Source organism: Armigeres subalbatus, chromosome 3, assembly GCF_024139115.2.
Source record: "Armigeres subalbatus isolate Guangzhou_Male chromosome 3, GZ_Asu_2, whole genome shotgun sequence".
Lineage (NCBI taxonomy): Eukaryota > Metazoa > Arthropoda > Insecta > Diptera > Culicidae > Armigeres > Armigeres subalbatus.
In genome coordinates this window covers 311,931,038-311,957,357 of record NC_085141.1, presented here as the reverse complement: position 1 = coordinate 311,957,357, position 26,320 = coordinate 311,931,038, and the positions used below count along the sequence as shown (strand labels likewise).

The window sequence follows — 26,320 nt, the reverse complement described above, 5'->3', positions numbered from 1 at the left end:
TGGTGGCTGTAGATCGCAAGTTCTGAACTCATGAACGGTTTGGATGACACGAGATATCTCAAAACCATCTTACCATGTCCCATGGTGTTCTGGAGTATGTTATAAACATGGTTGAAAATATTTCCAAGCTTCTAGTGGCGAAAAAATCTAGTTTCAAGGATAGTTTGGATGACCCAGGATATCCCAAAACCTGACCATGTTTTTTGATTTTTAGGAATATGTTAAGGACATGGTTGAATACATATCCAAGCTTAGAGTGACGAAAAAAGCTCGCATTGTAACTGTAGATCGCAAGTTACGGACTCAAGAACAATTTGGATGATCTAGTACATCCCTAAAAAATATTTTTCAACTTGTTTTGCTAGTTCTCCATTATAAATCACGAAAACAAATGGAAAATATCAAATTTACTGCGTAATACCGATTAGAAAACTTTGGGCATGAAAGGGTTAATCTGGTTTAATGAAGAGTACAATTTTAAACTTCTATTGCTATTATCTTAGTGAACGGATTATGTATGAAACTGAAATAAAAATAGCGACAGTTCAATCGGGAATAAAATGTGACATCATGTGCACAAACCTTTTGCCTTTGAAAACCCAAAGGTACGTCCAACTCTTGATTGAGAAAAAACAAGAACCTAACTGAAGTAAGAAGAATCGAAAACAACAGAAAAAGAAATTTATGAGATTAATAATTATTTACCTTTGGAACGTTTGGAATTTTGAAACAGTAAAAAAATGAATTGTCCACATGTGTCGTCGTCCTCCTTATCACTACTGTTTTTAGAGCTCATTCAACATTTACACAAATTTGTCTGTTTGTAAACCCTTTTCTCTTAGCTTCGTTATTTACCCTATTTTATTCGATTGCCATCTTTTTCAAAATATGTGTACACCTTTTTCTTGATTATCTCATTATCGTTATGAAACCCAATCTAGTCTGTTACTTCATCATAAACCCTTGAAGCATGATTTTCAAATCCTTACCGTTTACAGCGTTTTCTTCCTGATTTCTTTGGCTAACAGATGTTGTACGGAACAAACCTTCTCAAAAAATTGGTTCTCTGTAACTTAACACACGAACTGTACTGTCGGAAATTTGTATTGGAATCCAAAATCAAGAACCAATCATCCACGGAATGCACCTTGAATTGTTTTACAGTGTGCAGTGCATGCAAAACCATCAGTGAATTGGTCATATCAAAAGTTTGACTCAATCTATAATTTCTGAACAATATGGATCAAGTGCAACGTGAGTCAAGCACAGGCAAAACTCCTAGTCGATCGAGGAAGTCCTGTGAAAATCGACCAGGTATTTATACCCATCCTACCGTACCGAGTCCCGTGCATCCGCCAGATATTCGACTAATCTATTTCATTCCCGCGTTCCAGAATGTGCCGCTCGTGCCGACTCAAGTGCCGGGTGGTCAAATTTGACTTCCAGTGTCGTCGGTTTTACCACGACTACCAACAGGGCACGTCCTACTCTCGGCCCAATCTGATATGTTTCTACAACCCGGGATTGCATCGCTCCACGGGATTCGGCACACTGGACACGTGGCCCAAAACCATCATAGCGGCTACCGAGCCACAATGTCCGATTTTGGTAACGGCCTACACCGCGTACGAAAGCCCCCTGGATTTGGCACGGATGCAGAAAGAAAGCAAACGCCCGCTGGAAGTGATCCAGGCACCGATACACAACCCATTCGCCTCCCAACGACCGGATCGCAATTTCATCTCCCAGGAGATTGAACCTATGATATTCAAAAACTATTTCTACTTCATTGTCAAGTAGATAAACATTAGAATTTGAGCTGGTTGCGATTCGCTCACTCTGTAACAAAACATAATTATATAATTTTCGTTCAAATAAATTGAAATTTATGAATTCGTGGTCTTTCTCGAAACACACCTGATTGTTGAATTTACCTCAACGAAACCTACCAATCCTAATTTATTCCCCTATTATTTTCATCTACCCTATCTAGAATGTGCCGAATGTGTCGCTTGAAGTGCCGCGTAGTCAAATTTGACTTCCAATGCCGACGGTACTACCACGACTACTACCGGGACAGCTGTTACTCGAAACCGAACCTCATCTGCTTCTTCAATCCGGTCCTCCACACCACGGCCGGTTTCAGTGGATTCGATACCTGGCCAGCTACTATCCAGGCAACCTCGGAAGTTAACTGTCCCATTGTACTAACTTCCTACAGCGCCCTGGACTGCCCGCTGGATTTGGTTCAGTTCCAAAGGGTAGCGCGACGACCCCTGCAAATCGTTACCCCACCTCAGCTTAATCCGTACGGATCGAAGCGGCCGGATCGGAACTTCGTAACGGATGACGTGGCCCCGCTGATATTCAAAAACTACCACTACTGTGTGCTTAAATAGGCATTTGATAATTAATCGGCGATTTGGTCCTTTGAAATGGTCTTCTTCTAACCAAAGAAATGGAAAGCTGGAATCTGTCTACGAAAGGTATGATTCACACGTGGCACTAACCTTTCTGAACCGATCTAACAATAATTTCCACGTTTTACAAAGCATTACAAATTGTCTGTTACAATCAATGTCCGATAATAAAACAATCGATAGAATAATACTAGTGCGTTTTAAGTTACGATGATGATGACGTCCATTTATTTGAAATAGATTATGTAGATGGAGGATTGGTTAGCACAGTGGTATTAACAGTGGTATTTACTATTTAGGGTACGACTCCTGCATAGAGTTCAACTCGTCGTTCATGGCAGCCTTCCATTGACCACTCTACGGACCACTCACTGCCTCTTGATAGCTCCGAGGTTCGTCCTGCTGACATTGAGCCAACCTGCCATCAGCTATGTAACGTTCAGGTGGAACTCCCTTCGGTGACCTTTCAGAACGGCGAGATGTATCTGCGAATTGCTCCTCCTGGACGCGAGCCGGCTCCTCCTGGATCAAAATACTATCGTCACCCTGGCATGACACATCGCTTCCACTGGCATCTTCATACTAGTTACCTGTAATCCGTGAAATCCGTCTCCCAGCTGCTCCTCATCAAAGCCTCGGAAACCTTCTTTCTCTTCATCGTCGTCGGTGGATTCCGTGTCGGACGCATCCAACTCCTCCTGCTCCTTGGTGCTATTTGGCTTCGCTGGTACCTGCGGCAACTCGATCATATCATCATCCATCGCATCCTGAACCTTCTCTCCCAACTCCAAGAAAGGAGCATCTCGACTGAAAACGATTTAGTTTATCTTCAAGTCAATCAAACGCCACGCGTTGTCCGCTTCTCCTTCGGGATGAACACATACGGCTCCGAACCGAACACCTGGATCACACTCATGTCCGGCTTAGATCCGTACCAAATCTCGAAGGGCGTCTCCTGAACCGGCTTCGTTGGCAATATGTTCTGCAGCTAGTTGGCTGTATTCACCGCCTCAGCCTAGTACCAGTAATGCAATCCAGATTCTTCATCAGAGAACGATTCTTGCGCTCCGCAACTCCTTTCAGCTGTGGCGTGTAAGCAGTGGACGAGAACAGCTTCCATGGGAAGCTTACCAGACTGATCAAAGCAATGGTGGATGGTGTGCAAAACTGTGTGAAGATTTCGGGCGAACACTCCAGTTCGTTCGAATCGCGCCGGGGACTAAGACAAGGTTATAGACTTTCGTGCCTGTTGTTCAACATTGCGCTAGAAGGTATCATGCGGAGAGCCGGGTGTAACAGCCGGGGTACGATTTTCAACAGATCCAGTCAATTTATTTGCTTCGCGGATGACATGGACATTGTCGGCCGAACATTTGCAAAGGTGGCAGAACTGTACACCCGCCTGAAACGTGAAGCAACAAAAGTTGGACTTCCCGCCTGGGAAGCAGTGTTACGAAATGGAATTCGTCTACCTCGGATCCTTGCTAACGGCTGACAACAACGTTAGTCGTGAAATACGAAGGCGCATCATCTGTGGAAGTCGGGCCTACTACGGGCTCCAGAAGAAACTGCGGTCGAAAAAGATTCGCCACCGCACAAAATGTGTCATGTACAAGACGCTAATAAGACCGGTTGTCCTCTACGGACATGAAACATGGACAATGCTCGAGGAGGACTTGCAAGCACTCGGAGTATTCGAGAGACGGGTGCTTAGGACCATCTTTGGCAGTGTGCAAGAAGACGGTGTGTGGCGGCGAAGAATGAACCATTAGCTCGCCCAACTCTACGGCGAACCCAGTATCCAGAAGGTAGCTAAAGCCGGAAGGGTACGATGGGCAGGGCATGTTGCAAGAATGCCGGACAGCAACCCTGCAAAGATGGTGTTCGCTTCCGATCCGGCAGGTACGAGACGGCGTGGAGCGCAGCGAGCGAGATAGGCAGACCAGATGCAAAACGACTTGGCGAGCGTGGGGCGTATCCGAAGATGGAGAGATGCGGCCTCGAACCGTGTATTGTGGCGTCAAATTGTTGATTCAGTGTTATCTGTTTAGATGTAAACTAAATAAATGAAAATGAAAATGAATGTGTACGCAGTTGTAGAGTGCTGCTGAATACCTACTTCAAAAACTTGACCAGCTCTGCGCTGTTGTACTCTCCTCCTTGATCCGACCTGATGACCGTCGGTGGTCCTACCAAACTGCGTCCTCATCCAGCGCACGAAATCACGGATAGCATCCACCGTGTAGGACTTCTGTTCCAGCATGTACAGAGTGGTATAGCGGCTGTTGTAGTCGTCGATCAATGACCAAAAACGAACAGTGGGTAATGTCTGTGACATAACCGCTAAGTGGACGTAGAACTTGACTTGACCATGCCTTTAAGATACATAATATGTCCAAATTTCTCACATCAACTATTTTGGATAAATAATCGGCGTTGCATACCATTTCTTGGCAAAATCTTCTCATCAAACCGACACAGAAATCAAATCTACCTCGAACAAAAATCATCAAAAAAAATTCAGGAAGTATCTGTCCGGTCACGAAATATTAGCCTCGACAGTGGCAACCTTCCCACTGAAGGACTGCCTGAAATGAACCACAAGTTGACTCAGCAGGGGATGTAGACTGTATCTCAGCCCTTCCACTGAAGGGCCTTGCAATCCGTGCGATAGCGACTGAAGGAGAACATTATTTTTAACTCTTAGAGCCTTGAAAAAGACTGTTTGCTTCGGCTAAGTGCAAAAAGTAAGCAAACGATCTTTTCAAATAACCGCGAATTTATAGTGATGGTATAAAAAAGACTGAATGCTCTGCGAGCGAATGCACTTTTCTTTTATACTACTTAATTTTGAATCTTCTCTGCTTCCCAATTGGTGGGCCAATCAGCTAGTGTCTTGTATCCCGCTTCTTTGTCAGCCAAAGCGTCATCATCATCAACGCGTTCGAGAAGGGCTTCTTCTTTTTTACGCTTGTTGCTCGCTGTTGGCGTCTATTTCCTAACGGGACTTTTCGCTTGATACAGGCCAATAAGCCGGGCAAGCGAGCTTAGAATTGCAGTTCAGGTGGTTCCATGGTTACACTCTTGAGCATTGATTAAACAAATGTTATTAGGAGAGGGGCGCCACTTGTCATTTTTAAACCATTCTGAAGCATGGCGCATTCAAAACATGTCTGTTGAAGGACATGAACACCCGTCTTTTAAGTGCTTCCGCAGAAATTGTTTTTGATGTTGATTTTGAAAAAAAATTGTTGAAAAATTTTGAAAATGTTTTCCCGGAGGAGCTTTTGCAGAGATTCCCGAGAAACTCCCGCAAGAATTCACGTTGCGATTTCCTTCGAAGTTTACTTAGCTATGATCACAAGAATTTCTGTGATAAATCCTGAAAATTTAACAACAGATTTTTCGGAAGTTTTTCAGCAGGCAGTCACAAACCAATCCCGGATAAAAATTAACATTAACTTGTATGACATAACTCATTGAAATACAATAGATTTTGTGGTAAACAATACAAACTATTGTACGCTTATCGTAAAATTTTCGCGGTTGTAAAAGATCTTTATTGTACTTACATTAAAAGTACAATAGATTTAAATGTTACCCATACATTCTATTATATTTTTATTGTTCGCTTATGTTTAGTATTGCTCATCCAAAAACTGAACAAATTATAAAAGTATTCTGTCTGGATGATCAGGAAATCAGTCCTTAAAAAATAAAATAATTTTGGAATATTTCATTGATTTATTATATTGATGAAATTACAATTGAAAACAATAAAATAACAATAGCTTTGCTTATCAAATGTTTCATTTAACAAAAAATTATCCCGTTTCTCAAGTATTTATTTTTATATTGCAGGTCTAGAAATGTTATTTAATAAAAATTTGAATTAAAAAATTAAAGGGAACCAAAAACTTTTGCTAATCATTTCACTCGGAGAATGGATGGATTCATTTGAGCGTGTACAGTTTTGTTTATAATTAGTAGAGGCAAAAAATAATGAAACTATATGGTGCGAGGCGGCAATGTCCCAGTGGGGAATGTAATGCCAATGAAGAAGAAGAAGAAGAAGCAGAAGATGGTGCAAGAAGTGTCCTTTTCATTACTGTTTCTGGTGCTGGGCAAGCGGTAGTTTACTGGCTTCTCAATCGAGGTATTTTAAGTGTTATACAACAAAAGTTCAATGTACAGTCGCGGTTCGCTGCTTGGGTCACAACCTGGACCCAACTAACGAATTCTGTTTTTTAGTTAGTTGGGTCAACTGACACCAATTTGAACTCGTGCATTCCAATTTGAACATCACAAATGATGTCCATAATGACGTCAAAACCCATTTTCGGCGTTTGCATTGAATTTTGATGTATGAATGCTTTTAAGTTGGGCCATGGTCCAACCAGAGGAGGCCAAAATGACCCATGTATTAAAAGCCAACCAGCGAATCACGACTGTAATGCACGCAGTGGTTCATCCCGATCAACAACAACAAAAAATAAGTGTTATCATCATAACACCTGATGATATTGAAATCTTTAAAGTACCTTTAAGAGGGTCCTTAATTTCCATCGCCAAAGCAATTTGAAACATTTTTGGTATCTTGTTCCTTTTCAGAAATCAAGCTTATGATAAAATATTGCTGCTCGCTGCCTTCACTGATTCAAGACCGTTCAGTGGCTATCATTAGCCAATCACACAAACGGGAGGTAATTTTTTTCTTTTCTTCTCGACGTACACTTTCTAATAAAACTGATATTCTTTTATAATTTACATTTTTCACAGGTTTATATTTATATTCAACTTCGATCCACCTATGCAAGGAAAAATAAGCCATTGGAGATAAATCGAATCCCCTTCTCTAGTAGCAGCAGTTACGGCGTATTTAACGAGTATAGCGGACTGCGTCATTACCGACTTTCTGCGTTTATGCACCCGTGTCAAAGTAACAGCAAAGCAAGTTAGAATGAGTAAAAATTAAGTCTGAACTTAATTAAAATTAAATTGGAAATAAAATAATTTGAAAAACAATTAATTGTATTGTATTTTTGTTGTAATATTGGAGTATAATGTATTCTAAATCCTGTTGTTTTTCTACTGTAAAACAATAGAAAAAGTAATTGAAAACATTTAGAACACAATGTTTTCTATTGTTTTGTCGCTCGAAATCATCCCATTGAAGAACCGTAAAATCAATTGTTTTGCTCCGAATTTTGTATGGAAAATTTTCGATTTTTTTATTGTAAAGATACATAACAACCCCCCTTTTTTATTGTAAAAGTCCCATTTACCATTTATTTTATCGTGGAAAACCATTATTTTTCATGTGAATTTATTGTTTAAATTCCATTATATTCAATGGTGAAATTTATGTTTTGAATGGTGGTGTAACAATAAAATGTATGATATTTTAATGATATTTTTTATCCGGGATGTCTGTTAGAATTTCCCAAGCGATTTCTGTAGGAATTAATTAGGGGTGTCCACATACAGTTACCGAAAATTTCCTGCATGTTGTTTTTGAGGAATTCACAAAAAATTATGAAACAATGAAATTCCGCATAAATTTCTGGGGAACCTTTTGCAAGAATGGAGAAATTTCCACAGATGTTCTCGGAGCGACTTTTTCAGAATTTCCAAGAAGGACCATCTAGATGAGTTGTTATATCAACTGCTTTTTCCTTAATCCTATTTTCAATTTTATACAAACATGTGTAACGTTGAAGTTAAAACATATACTTAAAATCAGTAATATTATAAAAACGAACTCGAAAAAAGACGTTCACTAAATTGTGGTAATATTTACCGTAATATTTAACATTAATATTTAACGTGCATTTGCTTAGAATTTTGTTTTATGGGTCGCGTGGATTTAGCGCGGAAAGGATTTTCATGTCGCGCGGAAATAGCGTGGATTTGATTTTTGTCGGCGCGGATTTGGCGCGGAAAATATTTCAGGATCTCCGTAACAACCCTGCAATTTCTATCCCGAAGGGTATTGAAAGCTTTGATATTGATTTCTATTATTGGCTCTCTAAGGGTCTGTCTCATTTGGAGAATTAAACTGAAATTAAACTTAAAAGTGACATTTCAATAATTATCAAATAACCCTGCTCGCAGAGCAAGATTACTTTTGACAGATATCGAATCATTTTGCATCGATGTCTTATTGGAATTGCTGGGCAGCACCAGCCATTCTTATTACCGGGTATATTTGCTAATTTTCGAACTGTCACTTTTAAGTTTAATTCTCCAAATGAGACAGACCCTAAACCGTTTTTTGGACATACATGCTGCATCATGTGACTTTTCTTCAGCCTGTCTCGGCTCATCACCGATGCCGGCCGGTCTCGGCTCGACACTGCTGCTGCTGCCGGTGTCTGCTCAGCATTGCTGCTTTGTCGTGTCTGTAGAGTGGACTGCTGCTGTACTGGCTAGGTTTCGGCTGATGAAGGTGGCTTCGATGGTGTCGAGCCGAAAAAGTGGTCGGTGCAGACTTCATTCCCTGCTGAAAAGTGTGAGTGCTGTTCAATCGATGATGCGGTTGCTTCGCTTGTCCCCGAGCCTGTGACAAGCGCGGTGTCATCATCATCAATAGACATAGACCGCTGTCATCATTGAAAAGTAGTATGAAAAAAAAATTGAGACCGGGACATCCTGGCTACGATTTGGCGATGGGATAAACAATAGCATGACAGTAGCCTGCTTGTCCCGGTCAGAATGAAAGGAAAAAATCGCGTTGCGCTATTTTATGGCTTCTCGGCAGACCCAGCGGCTGCTCATTCGCTGGTGTCTGCACCAATCAGAACGTGGTAATGGAATGATGCAAGAATTGTGCGGTACCCATATTTATAGGTTCCCTTGATCTCAATGTTTTTCATTGGAAACAGTTTCATGCCTATTGAAACAAGTTTCTCGGGTCTTATCAAGCATGGACATGAAAGGCATACTTGAAATCTGTCGATTGAGGGGCTTACGGCAGAAATTCGTCCACTGAGACGAACGCTATTAACGTTTAAAATCTTTCAACACAGCGTAACGCGGTCGATTTGAATATTTTGAAATGACACCCGGTATAGTAAAGAGAGACGTAAGTCCTACGTCAAAATACCGACGACCTCCCGGTGTGGCCGTATTCATTGGCCCACACAAGTCGATCAAATCTAACACCGCCTTCGACTTCCGCTTCACCTTCTTAGGAAATGGCCGCCACGCCATCTTTCCGTTCCAGTTCCAGAATAGCTTGAACGTCGCGATGTCCCAGCTTTATGTGTCACTCGTGGATGCAGCCTTTTGTGTGACACCCGCTCGTAACCGCATTGGGAGATGGTAAAGACCTTTGACCGACAGCGCAACCACCGGAACTCTGTCCCCGTTCGCAATGACCGAAATCTGTTTTTCGTCCTTAGCTCCCCCGAGTAACCAAATCACACACGATCCGACGCCTTTCACTACTGCCCGTCGGCAACCGTCACCGATTTCGGAGTGTCTGCAAGCGGTTCACATAACGACACAAAAAATTTACGATTGGCACACATGTGCGAGCTCGCTCCCGAATCTACAATCCAGTCATTCACCGAACACGCAGTGGCCATAAACGCAAATGAGTCCGATTCTGATGCCGCGAGCTTGGCCTTCGCTTGCCTTTTCGACACTTTTTTCGAATCGTTTGCCTGCTCCCGCTCGAACTACCGACACTCTCGTCATTCTTCTGCCTCAGCGATTTCTCTTCTTATGGCCGGGCTTCTCGCAATGATAACACACAACACTTTTGTTGTGATTTCTTGTTATTGATTCACAAAATGCCAATCCAAATGATGAGTCCATCATATTAGAAGAAGTTTGGAGTCTCTCTTGATAAGTATTTCTCCTCTTTCAATTCAATTATGGATTCTTGATAACCTGTTCTTGATCTTCTCCTTTTCTTCAAATTTGATGCGTTCGTCATATCATCCGTTGTAAGAATGACCTCTTGCCCCGTTGACACCCGCCTTCTATACAGTTTGGCGTTGGCAACGGTTATGTGTTGTTTGTTATACTTAACCCCGCCTACCATGATAATGTGCGGAATGTGAGCGGCCAAACAATGCCGAGTTATATTCCGTGTATAGTAGAAAATCGAAAATTTGTTTTCAATAAAATGAAATATCTGCAGTTATCAGACGTCGCAACTCATTTCTGATTAGTGCGCATGATAGTACATCCATGCGTGCATGATGCGCACTACTAATGAAATATTTCAAATTGTCGCGACTCGCGTCGCAGCGCGAGTGCTCAATCGCGCGGTCCGGTTTGGTGCCGGCCCGACAATATATGGTACAGTGCGGAGAATGTACGCGCTGGTATCATTTTTCTTGTGCGGAAATGGATACAGCTACAGTACGATCCAGAAATTTTATCTGTGTGAAATGCATGCCGACCGTCCCTCCACTCCCCGCTAGCTCTAGGGCAGATCAGTATAACACTTCAAGTTCTCGAAGGGCTCAGATAGCTAGGGATCTCCAGAAGCTGGAGGATGAGCGGAGCCTTATTCTCTACAATTTTCTTCCTATCGTCCGCTTGCAAAACAAAACATAATCCGCCACCGATGATTCCCGCCACTTGTGCACTTCGTTCACAATCTTCTTTTACAAGCTGCAGCGGCAGCTCATCATAGGCTCGGTTCTCCAGTGTTGTCATCGAGGCATCGAACGAACAAGAACTCATGGTCTTCTGGAATATGTTATGGACATGTGTTGTGACAAATGCGTCAATCGACGCACCCCCCGAAAGCTTAGACGATTCGGATATGACGGTGTGAGTAGAATACACTAACGAACATTCAATGTAAGAGATAGAGCAAATTGATAAACCTATAGCATTTGTTTTGATTAAACGTGAATATTGGATTGTAAAGTGAAATTAATGTTAAATATTAAATAACTACATACTAATTATAAAATAATTGATTACAGACGCAAACTTGAATTTATAACGGTGTACATGCCAATCTATTTAATATTATCTATTAGGAGACCAATTGTAAGTAAATCGACGTAAGAAGACGGCGAGAACTGGAGCTAGTAAACCGGCTGAAACTTTTTCAGCAACAGTACGCGCAGGAGCAAGCTAAGCGAACTGAAGAGAAGCAAACATTTCTGGCGAAGGAGCAGCGTTTGATTGGACAATTGGAAGTTCTGCGATTAACCTGCGAGCAATATTCAGCAGCGGAACATCACTCAACGGCCGAACAGCACTTTGCGGGTGAAAAGCGTATAGTGGATGAACAACACGTGGTGGCAGAACATCAACCAGCGACAAAACTACATAATACAGCGAATCGTCCCGGGAGCAGTCTAGAACCAAACCAACAGGACATACCCGAGAGTACAAACATACTTACGGCTCCCTTCAGAAGCTCCCAAGTCGAACAAAATTTGTTATACGATAACTCTTACGATAAAGTACCACCTTGTCCAAGTATCGCTAGCCAAACTAGGAGATTAGAAACACCCCAAACACGCATTGTACCTCCAATGTTAGGGCCTCAAAAAGACACATTAGGGCAGTTTTCGGCCATGCCGAACTCATCGTCAGGTTTAAACCGTTTCGCACCCTTCCAGTGTCAGTCGGTGATCCAGAGCCCGACGTCTCATCAGTTGGCGGCGAGAAAAGTCATTTCCAGAGAGCTTCCCGTTTTCTGTGGCGATCCTACACTCAAAATAATTTTCACTTGAGAGTTACATGAAAACATATGCAGATATTTTCCATCTAGTTTCGTTTGTAGAAGTTAAATGATTTGTTAGTGATGGTACTCACTGCTCTCAATTCACTAAAAATGTAATTAAATTTAAGTGAATTGAAATTTCAACAAACACATAGATTTTAAGTGAATTGGCATTATAGTTTGCGAAATATCCGTGTTAGTGATAATATATCCCGTCCACTAGAAGCGGACGGTACCATTTTTGTAAATTGCTCTCATGATGTTTCTGCACAATTTTTCATTAGCGATTGATGCAAAGCATACACTTCTGCCTGAGTACCCCACTCATATATTTTTCATACATTCGTGATAAGTAGTATTCACTAGAAAAGAACATAGATATTGTTTTCTACGTTTTCATTTAAATTTCACTACATTTCTTTTTGGTATGCATATGACATGTGAGTAAGTTTTATAAGACACAAGTAAGGTCATCATAAATGTCGATTTTTAAAGTCTACCTGATTTTTATAGTGGAAATTAAGTGACAATTATTTTGAGTGTATAGAATGACCACTTTATCAATAGCTATAACCACTCCACAGCAGCGTGTGGTTACACTGACTCCGAAAATCTATTGCGTTTGCAACGGTCTTTAAAAGGGGTAGCCAAGGAAGCCGTCAGCAGTTTTCTCCTCCATCCATCCACGGTGTCGCAAGTTTTATCAACCCTACAGACGCTGTACGGAAGACCGGAGCAGATTGTACACAACCTAGTCACCAAGGTTCGAGGCACACCCGCACCCAAAGCAGAAAGGCTAGAAACTTTAATCCAGTTTGGGTCACAACCGCAACGAGTAGTGTCACAAATTTAGCTATAGCGGCGAAGCAGACAAAGGAAGAAAAAAATAGAACTAAAGAAAAGGCGTTCGTTAACGCTCATGCGGCTCAAGAGCAAGAAGTCCCAGAGCCATTTTTCAAACCATCCGGAGATCGACGAGCAGCAACGAAGTATGTCAAAGGCAGATTAGTTGAAACATCCAAAAGGTGTCCGGCTTGTGACGCTCACGACCACACAACAGCAAGCTGCGCAACATTAAAAAAAAATCCAATCGACGGTCGGTGGAATTTCGTCAAGGATAACAAACTGTGCCGTCGGTGTCTCATTTCTCATACCTATTTACAATATTGTTTGGAGTTCAAAAATCTAATTCAAGGTGAAAAACTAAATCATTAACATCAATTCTGTTGTTAGAGTTATTAACAAAGTGGATGTAGTTTATGAAATATTTCAGTATTTTCACACGAGTTGTTCTTGTTATGCCTGGTAGAACAGGTTTAGCCAGATCGTCAAACGAAAGCCGTCTCCATCCACCCATTAATTCCAACAGCTTCTGCTGGAGAACCGTCCATGCCGGTCCGACACGAGCGCAGGAAGAAAATTTGTGTTGGAGTGTTTCAGCTGTTTGGGTGCCGCAGTATTGGCAGTTCTCATCCTCCACGCGTTGCATTACGTGCAGCAGTCTTCGGTGCTCTGTTTTACCATTCACCAGCAAGAAAAGTTGAGTTCGCTGCGCAGACGACAGCTCTTTCATTCCGATGTTTCGCCACGCGCGTGGCCAGTCGACTGCTGGACTGTTTCGTTCCACCTTTGGCAGCTCCGTTTGCTGGACGAAGTGCTGGTGGATTTGATCGGCGGAGGGGTTTTGTCGGATATGGATGGGAATTTGGGAGATATTTGAAAGGATTGATTTTATGTCAGGATGATCCATGGAATTACGGGGCGGGGATTTACATGGACTAGAAAGGATTTGTAGTAGGGAATGGAATCGATCTCCTTGATGTGCCTGTTGGTGGCCAAACTGCGACTTTTAACCGCCAAAGTATGTAGATTTAAACCGCCGTGCTCCTTCTTCCGTGCCATCTGCATAATGGGAACGCCTGCAGGCATTCCTCTCCACAGGTACGTCCCCATCGATGAAGTGACTTTCGCCGTGTGGATACCAGACGGAGGCAACACCGATGAAAGGTACCACAGTTTTGATGTACCGAACGTGTTAAGCATTATTACCCTTTGATGCAGAGTCAGTGAACGGAGCGATTGCAACCACAACTGTTGAGCGAACTTTCCCACCAGCGCATCCCAGTTGAGCTTGGTCATTAGTCTGATTGAATTTGTGAAGACAACACCCAGAATTTTGACCACATTGGCTGTTTGCAGCCACTGGGTGTTAATTTGATTGCCTTCACAGAGCCCCACATTTATCGCAACGGTTTTTCGCAAATTCAAATTTGCGCCGGCGGCAAGCCCAAAGCGCCGGAATATTTCATTCATCGCCTCTATCTGCCACGGTGACGTCACTATCACGCTGATGTCGTCGGCGTAAGCAACAAGCAGGTCCTCTCCAGCTCCACACACTTGCTCGAGCCTGCGAACCAACGGGTGAAGATATATGACGAAGAGATGCATGGAAAGTGCCCTTGCCGCACCGAACGAGCGATATCGATCGGACGAGAGAGGCGCCCATTGATGAGTAGCCGTGATGTTGACTGACTGGCAATGCGCCCGAGAAGAGCGATGAGCTCCTGGTTGAAACCGAGCGCTCGCATGGTGTCGAAGAGGAATGAATGGCGTACCCGATCGAAAGCGTTCTCGAGATCGAAGCTGATGAGCTTTCCGGCGCGACGGTGGTGGCGGAGATTGGCAATCCGATCTTTCAGAGCAAGAGTGGCCTGGAAGATGTTGCGCTCTGAGTTAGAACATTTCTGCCCGTCGCTCAGTACACGGTGGGCTTGCATCACACTATCTAGCCGGTTTTTGAGGATGCGGGAGAGAAGTTTGTAGTCGCTGTTGAGCAGCGATATGGGCCGATAGGCACGGGCCGTGTTATCTCCACCCTTCTTTCGCACTAACACGATAATACCCTCCACGAAGGCATGTGGAAAGTTGCCGGTGAGTGCTTCATTGAGAAGCAGGTTCAACTCACGGTGGATTACGTTAAACATGTGGAGATAAAACTCTCGCGGAATCCCGTCGGCACCGGGGGATCGTTTGGTGCACTCGCTCTGATCGCAGATAATATTTCTGCCGTCGTGATCTCTTCGGTGCATCTCTCGTTCAGTGGGTCGTCCGGTGGGATGACTCGTTCGCAAACAAACCCGTCCTCGTTGTTTTCTGTTGCTTCTTCCGAGTAGAGATTCGAAAAAAAGGCAAACAGATTTGTTTCGATTGCTTGTGGCTCGTCCACCAAATCGTTTTCAGCTATTTTCAGCTGCGTGATGATTGTTTTTGTTTTCATCGTCTTTCCCTCAGCTGGAAGATCGTCATGGGCTCTCCCACCAGATGCGATTCGTTTATACGCATGAAATTGTGGGAAAAGTTTCGTTGCAGTGTCAACATCTCACCTTTTAGACGGTTTATAGTGGTCAACATTTCAGAATGTCGATAATATCCGTCGTACGCTAGCCGTATTTGCGCATAAAGACGCTGGTGCGCGTCGTGGAATTCCTCGAAAATGGCTCGAGATTTCCCCTTGAAAAAAGTTTTGATTTTAGGCTTAGCGTACGACAGCCACCATTCCATCCACGACCCATAGTTTCTGCGCTGCCGAGTCCAATATTGCCACTTATAATGGAACTCGGCAACGTTTTCTTCTGTTAGAAGATGAGGCCGCAGGGCCCAAAAGCCGCGCCCGGGTTCGTGTCCCAGTGGGGGGAGACAGATTCTTACCGTCAGCGCTTTGTGATCTGTAAAACAACAGACATGCGTGTAGGCGGACTGCAGGTTTGTTCGTAGACCGGTGCTCACATAAATACGGTCAAGCCGAGATTGCGCGTTCCGACTGACGTACGTAAACCCAGGGTCACGTGGGCAGAGTTTTTCCCACACGTCATGCAGCTGCAGCTGTTTTGAGAGACGGGCTTGTGTTTGGGCTGGACGAGTCGCATGCACGTAGCACACAATTGAAGTCGCCAGCGAGGATGATGTTTGCGGTGCGGTGACGGAGATAGTATGCCAGCGTGCCATTGAAAAAAGTTTCTCTGGCTCTCGCTGCGCAGTGCCGGAGGGAGCGTAAATGTTGCATATCGTCGTATAGTGGACTCTCAACGCGATCAACCTTCCATCTAGACTCTTTTCGATGTGAGTTACCGGGATGTGTTCCTTCACCGCAACAGCTGTACCTCTTCTCGTGTGGTCCACATTCGCGAAAACGACAAAGCCAGGCAAGGATAGCTGTTCGTTCTCGACTTCCTGCAGACATACGATATCGAGACTTTGGCTGCTGATGAAGGTTCGGAGCGCGTGGATTTTCGTGGGATTCGTGATGGTTCCGATGTTTATCGATGCGAGGTTGTAGGATGTGAGAGCCATTTATGGTTTTTTGCCTTCATCCCGCTCGTCGTCATCGGCTTCGCATCGTTGCTTCTTGCCGGGCGGGCGACCTCGGCTTCGGCTACTTATTGTCGAAGTTGACGATTCATCCGTCTCATTGCCGGCTGTTCGGCTATGTGATCGAAATGCACTAATAGGCTTTCTAAAGACGTCGACTAATACAACTTCGGCACTCTGTGCATGTGTTTGTAGCGATGACGACGATGAGCTGCATGCGTGTTGTGCTAGTAATAGCGGGCTAGGGGACACCGTTCGAACGGTGCTTGCAGCTGGCTGGCTCGCTGGCTGATTTATTGTGCCAGACGGTTCGGTCTGACTCGCCGGCTTCGGAAGCTCGGGGAAGGCCTCCAGCGATGTTGGTGGTGGAGCGACAGATCGCTGGCCGGCCGGTTTGACGATCGGGGTTTTCGCACCACTCGTCTTCTTTGGTAGTTGTCGTAGCTCGACGTGCTTCGCCACGTTCGCGTAGCTTTTCTGCACCAGCAGTTTCTTGTTTTGCACACAAGATATGCCAGTATGGGTCTGTTCCTTGCAGTGTTTGCATGAGGCGATCTGCCCCTTGTAGACGATGTACGCCTGCTGTCCATCGATCGTGACCCACGAGTCGATGTTTCGTTGGATCAGCATACGAGCCGACCAAATCCCGAGCGGAATCCCACCAAACTCGAAACCATCACCCCACGTCAGTTCGCGCAGCGAGATCACTTCCCCGAACGCTCTGAGGAACTCGACGATCTTTTCTTCGGGTACATTCTCCGGCAAATCGTGCACCTTCACTTCAACACTTCCATCTTCCATGGTTATACGGAGCTTGTGCTTTTTCCCCGCAACGTCCACTTCATGTTTTTCGTCATGATCGTCCACTATTTTTTGTGCGAGCGTCAGGTCATTGACCTTGACGAACGCACATTGTTCACCACGATGGCACTGGAGTCTCACTACATCTTCTTTCTTCAGCCCTAAAACTGTTCGGCAGAAGCCATGCACCTTCTCGAAAGACGGCTTCACAGGGAAACGCGAGTAGTCTATTCGAAAAGTATTTTCTCGCCTCATCGCGGAGCACTAGAATCGCGCGACGCGGCACGGATAGATAAAAATAATAAACCACTGATGAATCGCTTGACTTTCGGAGAGCGGAATCGAACAACACGTCTACTCGTCTCAGAAGCTGAGCAAAAACTAATAGATCGTTACTCAAACGAATGAAGATAGCTCACGCCCTATATAACGACTGGAAAGCCGAACTCGATAATTACCTAGACCTCTACAACAACACACCGCACACAATTACAGGAAAAGCACCAAGTGAATTACTACAAGGACGGAAATTGCGCTCTAAACTGCCAGCGTTCGAGGATCTTGAAAGTACACCACCAAGCTCTGAATTTCTAGACCAGGATTTCGAAAAAAAGATGCTACAGAAGGAGAGAGAAGATGCTAAACGTAGAGCCAAACCAAGTGACATCTCACCTGGCGATGTTGTTCTGATGAAGAATTTGCTCCCAAAGAATAAACTGTCAACAAACTTCTTAAAAGAAAAGTTCATCGTGTTGAGCAGAAATGGATCCAATGTCACAGTTCAGTCGAACGATACAGGAAAGAAATATGATCGAAACATATCTCCTTTAAGGAAGTTGATTCGCCCAGCCCAAGTCTCGAACTCGGGTTCAACAAGCACACCGGACAACGGGGCCCTCCTTAGCCGTGCGGTAAAATGCGTGGCTACAAAGCAAGACCATGCTGAGGGTGGCTGGGTTTGATTCCCGGTGCCGGTCTAGGCAATTTTCGGATTGGAAATTGTCTCGACTTCCCTGGGCATAAAAGTATCATCGTGCTAGCCTCATGATATACGAATGCAAAAATGGTAACCTGGCTTAGAAACCTCGCAATTAATAACTGTGGAAGTGCTTAATGAACACTAAGCTGTGAGGCGGCTCTGTCCCAGTGTGGGGATGTAATGCCAATAAGAAGAAGAAGAAGAAGAAGAACCGGACAACGAAGATAACTCTCTGGATTCTCCAAAGGACGTAGTACCCGAACCATCATCATCCCATCTTCCAACACCTACTCTTCGGCGATCAAATCGTACTATCAGACCTAAGGACCGATTTAGCCCTTCAAGATAAGTATTGACACGACGCTATATGATCAATTAGCCTATTCATGACTATGCTACAATTTATATTGTTATTCAATAAATCAAAATTCCGTTAAAAAACGGGATGTGGTAGACATCCATTTATAACAGTCTATTATACCAACTGAGACAAACCCCCTATTAGATGCTAATACTACTGTGGAAACGGAACACGAATTAAGTGGAAACCAACGCGGATTTAACAAATAAATCAAACTTTATTTTTCGTTTATAATTCACGTGTTTTTTGTTTTACAAAGAATAGCACACTGACGTTTTTGCTCGATGAAGGTTCATCGCCGGTGATAGGGTGACCGGGAAAATACACCGCCACAGATGCCCCCCCAGTTACACCAGGAAGCGTACACGATGGCCGGATGGTGTGACTACTGTTCGTCTGTCGTCTTTGGGATAGTCTGAGATACTGTTGTGGCACCAGAAAAGCTGGTTTAATGCGGTCGATGGATATGGTGTGCTTTTTCCCGGATATAGAGATATCGAAAAACTTATCGTTTCTTTGAAGTACCTCATAAGGTCCTTCGTAAGGTTGCTGAAGCGGTTTCTTGACCGAATCAATGCGTATAAAAACATGACTGCAATCCTTCAGCCTCGGATGAACAAACACATTTTGTTTGGAATGGTGCAATGTTTTGGGAGCGTTCAGATCGCAGAAGGCTTGATGCAAAATTTTACACATTTCCGCACGATTTACGTTCTCAACTGGCTTGTCGTAAAACTCACCAGGAATCCTAAGTGCCTGTCCGTAAACGAGATCAGCAGTTGAACATTTAAGATCTTCACGGAATGCTGTTCGGAGGCCAAGCAAAACAAGGGCAAACGATCGTGCCAATCCCTAGTATTTGTACACATCAAAGCGGCTTTGAGAGTACGATGGAACCGTTCCACAATTCCGTTCGCCTGCGGATGGTAGGCTGTTGTGTGAATATGATGCACGCCGAGTAACCTTGCTAGCTCCCGAAAGAGATCTGATTCGAATTGTCGGCCTTGATCACTCGTCAACGTTTCCGGGGTTCCGAAACGTGCTATCCATCCTGAGTACAAAGCCATTGCGACTGTTGGTGCCGTCATGTCATTGAGTGGAATTGCTTCTGGCCAACGCGTGAAGCGATCGATTATAGTTAGCAGGTAGCGAAATCCTTTTGACGGCTGAAGTGGACCCACAAGGTCGATGTGAATGTGTCGAAACCGAGCTTTCAGTATCTCGAAGCTGGCGAGAGGAGCAACTGTGTGTCGGTTGATTTTAGAACGTTGGCACTCCAGGCATGTCTTCACGAAAGAATTGATGTCCTTGTTCATAGAAGGCCAAACGAACCGATCAGCAATGAGTCGCCTCGTTGCAGGTGCCCCAGGATGGGCCATTCCATGTAATTGTGCAATAACTGTAGTACGATGGCGTTCTGGAAGATAAGGGCGTATACAGTTGTTATGCGAGACATCACAGTATAAAGGAATAGGAATATTCGGAAATCGGCAAAGTTGGAGTTTTAGGGAACTTGAATCTGACGAAAGCAACTGTTTCAACTGCCGGTCATTCGTTTGATCGTTGGCAACAGCATGAAAATCCGGTCCAATTCCAACTGCATTTATCCTCGACAACGCATCGGCAACGATGCGATGTTGTCCTTGCCGCTGATGTGCTGAATGTCAGTGGTGAACTGCGACACATACCGAAGATAACGATCCTCGTGAGGCAAACGACTGCTTGGGTCGGTTGTGAGGGCATATGTCAGAGGCAGATGGTCGGTGAAGATCGTGAACTGTCGACTTTCAAGGTAGTGTCTGAAGTAACCTACCGCTAACTTTATTGCAGTAAGTTCTCTTCCAAATGTCGAATAGTTCTGTTGACTCTTTGAAAGTTTCTGAGAGAAGAAGCCTAGCGGTTTCCATTCTTTCTTTATTAATTGTTGTAGAACAGCACCAACTGCAAAACTGGATGCATCAACCATTAACGCTAGTGGTTTAGTAGCATCAGGATAAGAAAGAAGAACTGCTTCTGCTAGACATTGTTTGCACTTGTCGAATGATTCCTGTGTATGTTCGTCCCAAGATATACTTCTGGAGTCGTTTTTCCGGTTGTCGGGAATAAGTTTTCGAAGGACATCTTGTGGTTCAACAGCATGTGGAATGAATCGCTTATACACGTTTATTAGTGCTAAAAAACGTCGCAGGTCCTTGACCGTCGCAGGTGTAGTGAAATTATTTACAGCTTCAACTCGTGACGGTAGTGGCCGAATACCATCCTTATTCAAAAGGTACCCGAGAAACTCGACCTCAGGTGCAAAAAATTCACACTTTTCAATATTTATGACGAGACCATTGTCTCTAAGGCGTTCTAAAACGACTTTCAAGTTGCGTCGGTGTTCTTCTTCATTCGACGATGCAACGCAAATGTCGTCAATGAAAACAACAACGAAGTCTAGATCTCCGAATAGCTTGTTCATGAATCGCTGGAATGTTTGGCTTGCATTGCAGAGTCCAAATGGCATCCGGAGGAATTCATACAAGCCGAAAGGCGTTATGACTGCTGTCTTCGGAACATCTGCAGGCTCAACTGGGATGTTGTAGTAGGCCCGTACCAAATCGAGAGTAGTGAAGATAGTCTTACCTTGAAATCTGTTCAGCAAATCATGAACGTGAGGAACCGGGTATCTGTCTGGAACTGTAACCTTATTTAGCCGACGATAATCGCCGACAAAGCGCCATTCACCGTTCTTCTTTGGCACGCAGTGAAGAGGGCTTGCCCAACTGCTGCAGGATGGCCGACAAATATTCATTTCGCACATGGCTTGAAACTCATCGTGTGCCGCCTTTTCTCGTTCGGGATGCATTCGACGGACTTTCGATGCGACCGGCGGTCCGTTGGTAACGATATGATGGGTGACCTCGTGCTTCACTTCCTGTCGAATCGATGATGGAACTAAAATTTCTCGATAATCGTCCAAGAGGTCATGATATGGGTGCTGAGAATCGACGGCTTTGACACCGTGAATAACCGCTGGTGTTAGACTACCGATGGCTCGCAGTTTGGTCGTTCCGTCGATAAGCTGCCGGTGTCTCAGGTCCACTAGTAGTCCGAAATGCGCGAGAAGATCCGCTCCGATTATAGCTCCGCTTACATCGGCCACAATAAAACGCCAAGTGAAGCGGCGGCGGAGTCCGAGATCGACTGAAATATATTTGCTGGCGTATGTGTTGATTTTTGTCCCATTGGCAGCATGTAGTGAGAAAGGAATAGTTCCTCTCTGCTTATCGCTTCGTGATGCAGGTATTATTGAAACGTCCGAGCCCGTGTCGATGAGGAATCTGGCACTGCTGGTTTTATCAAAAATAACAAGACGTCGACTTCCAATATCACCGCCCACCTGCGCCGACTCAGGAGGGCGAGAGTCTAGTTTTTTTGGTGATTGAAGCTGCAGGGGGCTCGGCAGTGCTCAGCACGACCACCATATTTGCGATGGTACCAGCAAATCGTTTGCTCTCCTTGAATGTTTGGTCTGGATGACGAACGGCTTCGGCTTCGAGTAGGTCTGGTTTTCATCCGACGAATTTCGGCCGTCAGCGCTTCTATCTCTCCTTTTAGAGTACTGTAATCGAGAGGTGAGGAGTCGGGCGCAGAGCCGCAGCTGGCAACATTCGACGTAGAAGAATCTAGCATTCGATCGGCCATTTCGGCCAACTTGGTGAGACTGCCGTCACTGATGGATAAAATTACACGGGCGTGGCTTGGTATGCGTTGCAAAAACAATGTCTTCATGATGCTATAATTCACATTCAAGCCGGTAGCGATTTCCTGCATGCGAGCGAGAAGATGTGACGGCCGGAGATCACCTAAATCGCTCGATCCCAGCAGTTGCTCAATGCGGGCTTGTGGCGATAACGCGAACCGTGCAATGAGCCGGTCTTTAACTGCTTGATACTTGTTTATCATTGGTGGTGAGTTGACCAGATCCGAAATGTGGCAGATAACACTCTGGTCAATCCTAGCGACGATGTGCCAAAACTTGGTCTCGTCCTGCGTGATCCTGGCCAGGTGGAATTGAGCTTCCGCCTGTGCAAACCACATGTTCGGATCATTTTTCCAGAAATCTGGCAGCTTTACGGACACGGCGGCTGCCAGCTCAGCTCCGGCTTGTTGATTTCCACCTCCTGCAGGCGGATTTGCGTCTGCCGGGTTGTTCATGTTGAGGTTAGGAAAACGCGTCGCGAGACTTTTTGAATTCGTACTTTTCGCGATGTTCCCGATATGTAACGAGAGCGCAGATCACGTCGGGGTCACCAATTGTGGAAACGGAACACGAATTAAGTGGAAACCAACGCGGATTTAACAAATAAATCAAACTTTATTTTTCGTTTATAATTCACGTGTTTTTTGTTTTACAAAGAATAGCACACTGACGTTTTTGCTCGATGAAGGTTCATCGCCGGTGATAGGGTGACCGGGAAAATGCACCGCCACACTACTAACACTGACACACACGGGAGTAACACATCCAACGCACGATCGAAGACAGCAATTCTAGAGCGGGCAGTCATCTCGCAACATCGGTGCTTACTAGACTACCGTTATCACCTCGGTTATCACAAACTGAACTGAACGTTAATTGAAATCTATAATATGGGAGTTCTTTCCGGTCTATTCTAATGCTTGCTTCAAATCACTGTTTAATACATCTATTGCTCGTAGAATAATACGATACTAAATTGATAAACACGATCAGACGCACATCCGGAATGAACTCGTTTCACTTACCTTAGGCTGATCCATCGAACATGCCAACACCCAGCAGTAGATTCCTCCGGGTGAAGTGTAATGTGAGAAACGGCGACTGCTTCGTAGGAAACGATCGCACCAGATAGGGTTCCCCATCGCGGACATCAGGATTGTGCGACACATTTACATTCTCGCCACTGATATCTTCGCACAGTTTGGAAAAGTCCCACAGTTTGAGACAGCAATCAAGTCCGCCGGTGGCCAGCAGAGTTCCATCACGGCTGAAGCAAAGTGAGTGGACGGATGCAGAGTGACCGCAGAGAGCCGCGATCAGATGACCATGGGCCAGGTCCCAAACCAGAACGCGGCAATCTGCCGAACCTGAGGCCAGATAGCGTCCGCAAATGGAAAACGCCAGTGAATGTATTGGTGCCTGAATAACAAAATGTTTTTTAATAATTAGAATATCCAATAAAGCAATCAAAAGATTCCTACCTTATGACCAGTCATCAGTCTCACGTGGTTTCCGACGCTAATGTCCCACAAGCGAACGGTACGGTCACTCGACCCGGTAGCTACGTAGTTTGAGTTCGGATGGAAAATGCAAACATCAACGTCGGAAAGGTGCCCTGCAAAGATTCTCAGCGGCTGGTGGGAATCCGTGGACCACAGTCGAGCGGTTTTGTCATGCGAACAACTGAGAAAATAATGTCCATAAGGCGAGAAGCGAACATCCCAAACCGGGAACTGATGACCCTTGTACACCACCACGCAGGTCCAGGTATGCAGCGACCACAGGCGAACGGTGCAGTCCTCCGAACATGACAGAAGCATGGTGCGGTCCGGCGAGAATGCAGTGCGGTACACGGGACCACTGTGGCCGTACAACATCCGACTGGTTTCCGCCTTGCGATCATCCAGCATCCGTATCAGTACATCGTCGGCATCGCGATCAATTTCCTTCAAGAGATCCGCCGCCTTCATCTCTCGCAACTTGATAGGCGACAGAGACCACACTTTGATGGATGAATCGGAAAAGCCTATGGCAATAAGACTGGAGTCTTCGCATATCTCGGCGCTGTTGAGATAAAAAATAAGTTTAATTAAGAACTTACTCATGGGTAATGGTTAAAAATCTGTTTCAATTATTTGTCAATAAATAATTTCAGAACCGAATTTCAAAATTAAAAGCATCATCAATCAAACTTACCAAGTTACTGTATAATTCGCATTCAGCAGTGTGTACATACAGACGGACGGCAAACAGTCCGGTCCCAGATTCACCCTCTTGGACGCCTCTCTCAAGGCCTTAATCTTCTCCACCTTGTCTACGTCTTTCAACTTGGGCAGCGGAATTCGGTCAAGTGGCGGTGCATTGGGATCGGATTTCGATTTCTTCGAAAACAGAGGATCCTTTTTGGGCTTCTTCTTTTTAGGCTTATCCGGAGCGTCCGGATCCATGTCATCATCTTCTTCAGGGGGAGCTTGAACTAGGGTCTGAACGTCCGGTTCTTTCAACAAGCCATAGTAAACCTTTACTTTGTTGTCGAGTCGTTTGGCCTCACCTATCATCGCACCGGAAGTGGCATCACATTGTGCCTTGTTCCGAGCAACTCCCTCGTACAGATCGAAAAACAGATGTTCGTTTACGATGTTTAAAATGACGGACGCTTTCTTTTCGTGTAGGTGCCGCTTCAGCAATGATAATGTATCTCTTGAAATCCGTATGGTAAAAGCGTTAGACTTGAACGTATCCGTCAGATCGTTTCCGCTCATCTGATCTCGTTTTGTGACCATGGCCAGTTTGGTCAGCTCATCCTGGTAGTAATATTCCTGCTCAGGGCCAAACTTCGAAATCAACTTCTTCGCCTGTTCCTCATGGCTGTTATAAACCAATTCTATATACATATGGACCAGCACCGGATATAGGATCAGGGCCAGCTCGTGCCGGTAAATATCCAGCGATTCCTCCACAAACCGACGCAACTCCATGTACGAATTTTCGTAAATATCCGGATCGCCTTCACTTTTGTAAGCAGCTAATACACTGTTCACGTCCGCTTCCCCCGCAGCATTTTCCGGAATATCCGACAAACTAGCTTCCCTTTTCAGAATGTCTTCCGTTCCCTACAAGCCAGAAATGGACGTAAACAATCATGTTTGTGATCTCATCAATCGTATTTTACCTTCAAATTGTACTTTTTCAGCACAGCCAGAACGGCCATCAAATCCGTTTTGTTCTGGGCCATCTCGGCAATTGCAGCTTGGCCAAGTTAGCGCACTAGAGGTCTAATTTCGTCTGAAATATTGGAACAAATTTTGGAGGACGCGAAATGCAAAGTAAACACACTCCAATTTTGAGGACGCTTTCGGTCACAGTGACGTTTTATATTCTAGAGATCCGCGTCGGCTCCAGTGCGGCAGCCTCATGTTTCTTCAACAGGCGGGCTTTTTTGAAATATTTCACTCTAACAGTGCTGGCTAGGGATCCTCTAATATTATAATAAAAATATTGTCTATCCGGAATAAATTTATACCGCTTTTTATACCGAAGTTGGATTTTTCTCCAGATACAGGCAACTTTCCCAACTTCGGAAGTAGTGCGCTGGATTCGCCTAAAGATGCGCTAGACAAAGCATCAATTAGTTTTACAAATAAAACTTCGGAAGAAAGTTCGGTTCGGAAGTCCCGACTTCCGAATTCTAAGTTGGTGCTACGCCGACAATATTAGGGGGATTCAGTTAACGGCGTAGGTTGCTGTGTATCTGTTTATGGAAATGTTTCATAGGCGATTTGAAATATATCCCTAGTGATTGAGTGTGAAACATTTCTATAATCAGATACGCAGCAACCTACGCCGTTAAGTGTATACCCCTATTATAAATAATAAAAGATGTGCGAATACTTTTCCAGACGATTTCTCGCTTAACTTTTCAAAAGGACCTAAGTAACATTTTTTT

At 44.5% G+C, this 26,320-nt stretch overlaps 5 protein-coding genes and 1 long non-coding RNA gene across 13 annotated transcripts in view; 2 read left to right on the top strand and 4 right to left on the bottom strand.

The window, feature by feature from the left end:
• The window catches only part of LOC134225282 (calponin homology domain-containing protein DDB_G0272472-like), a 40,332-nt gene extending 37,722 nt beyond the window's left edge, over window positions 1-2,610 (top strand). For 3 of the 7 annotated variants that reach the window (XM_062705229.1, XM_062705227.1, XM_062705228.1), the window contains one exon: window positions 1,994-2,610. In XM_062705229.1, the coding sequence (XP_062561213.1) occupies window positions 1,994-2,399 (406 nt within the window). In that variant the 3' untranslated portion in view covers window positions 2,400-2,610. The other 4 variants (XR_009983213.1, XM_062705226.1, XM_062705232.1 and 1 more) reach the window with 4 other exon arrangements.
• Window positions 2,611-2,736: 126 nt separating this feature from the next.
• LOC134220779 (uncharacterized) lies at window positions 2,737-3,587 on the bottom strand. The gene is made up of 2 exons (XM_062699880.1): window positions 3,011-3,587; window positions 2,737-2,942 (listed from the first exon to the last, which is right to left on the bottom strand). The coding sequence occupies exons 1-2, from the start codon at window positions 3,179-3,181 to the stop codon at window positions 2,778-2,780; spliced, it is 336 nt and encodes a 111-aa protein (XP_062555864.1). The 5' UTR covers window positions 3,182-3,587; the 3' UTR covers window positions 2,737-2,777.
• Window positions 3,588-3,984: 397 nt separating this feature from the next.
• On the bottom strand, window positions 3,985-5,219 carry LOC134220778 (uncharacterized). Of its 2 annotated transcripts, none has more exons than XM_062699878.1 (2): window positions 4,540-5,219; window positions 3,985-4,478 (listed from the first exon to the last, which is right to left on the bottom strand). In XM_062699878.1, the coding sequence occupies exons 1-2, from the start codon at window positions 4,756-4,758 to the stop codon at window positions 4,233-4,235; spliced, it is 465 nt and encodes a 154-aa protein (XP_062555862.1). In that variant the 5' UTR covers window positions 4,759-5,219; the 3' UTR covers window positions 3,985-4,232. The 2 variants fall into 2 exon arrangements, with proteins under 2 accessions (XP_062555862.1, XP_062555863.1); XM_062699879.1 differs by having other exon boundaries at window positions 3,985-4,463.
• Window positions 5,220-6,458: 1,239 nt separating this feature from the next.
• LOC134223718 (uncharacterized) lies at window positions 6,459-7,362 on the top strand. Its single transcript, XR_009982684.1, has 3 exons — window positions 6,459-6,576; window positions 7,032-7,123; window positions 7,200-7,362. It is a non-coding gene; the product is annotated as an uncharacterized LOC134223718 (long non-coding RNA).
• Window positions 7,363-22,037: 14,675 nt separating this feature from the next.
• On the bottom strand, window positions 22,038-22,829 carry LOC134222649 (uncharacterized). Its single transcript, XM_062701809.1, has one exon. It carries the CDS (start codon window positions 22,827-22,829, stop codon window positions 22,038-22,040), a length of 792 nt encoding a protein of 263 aa, XP_062557793.1.
• Window positions 22,830-23,304: 475 nt separating this feature from the next.
• Window positions 23,305-25,750, bottom strand: LOC134225281 (transcription initiation factor TFIID subunit 5). The gene is made up of 4 exons (XM_062705224.1): window positions 25,547-25,750; window positions 24,571-25,487; window positions 23,856-24,438; window positions 23,305-23,793 (listed from the first exon to the last, which is right to left on the bottom strand). Exons 1-4 carry the CDS (start codon window positions 25,607-25,609, stop codon window positions 23,401-23,403), a joined length of 1,956 nt encoding a protein of 651 aa, XP_062561208.1. The 5' UTR covers window positions 25,610-25,750; the 3' UTR covers window positions 23,305-23,400.
• Between the last annotated feature and the right edge of the window lie 570 nt (window positions 25,751-26,320).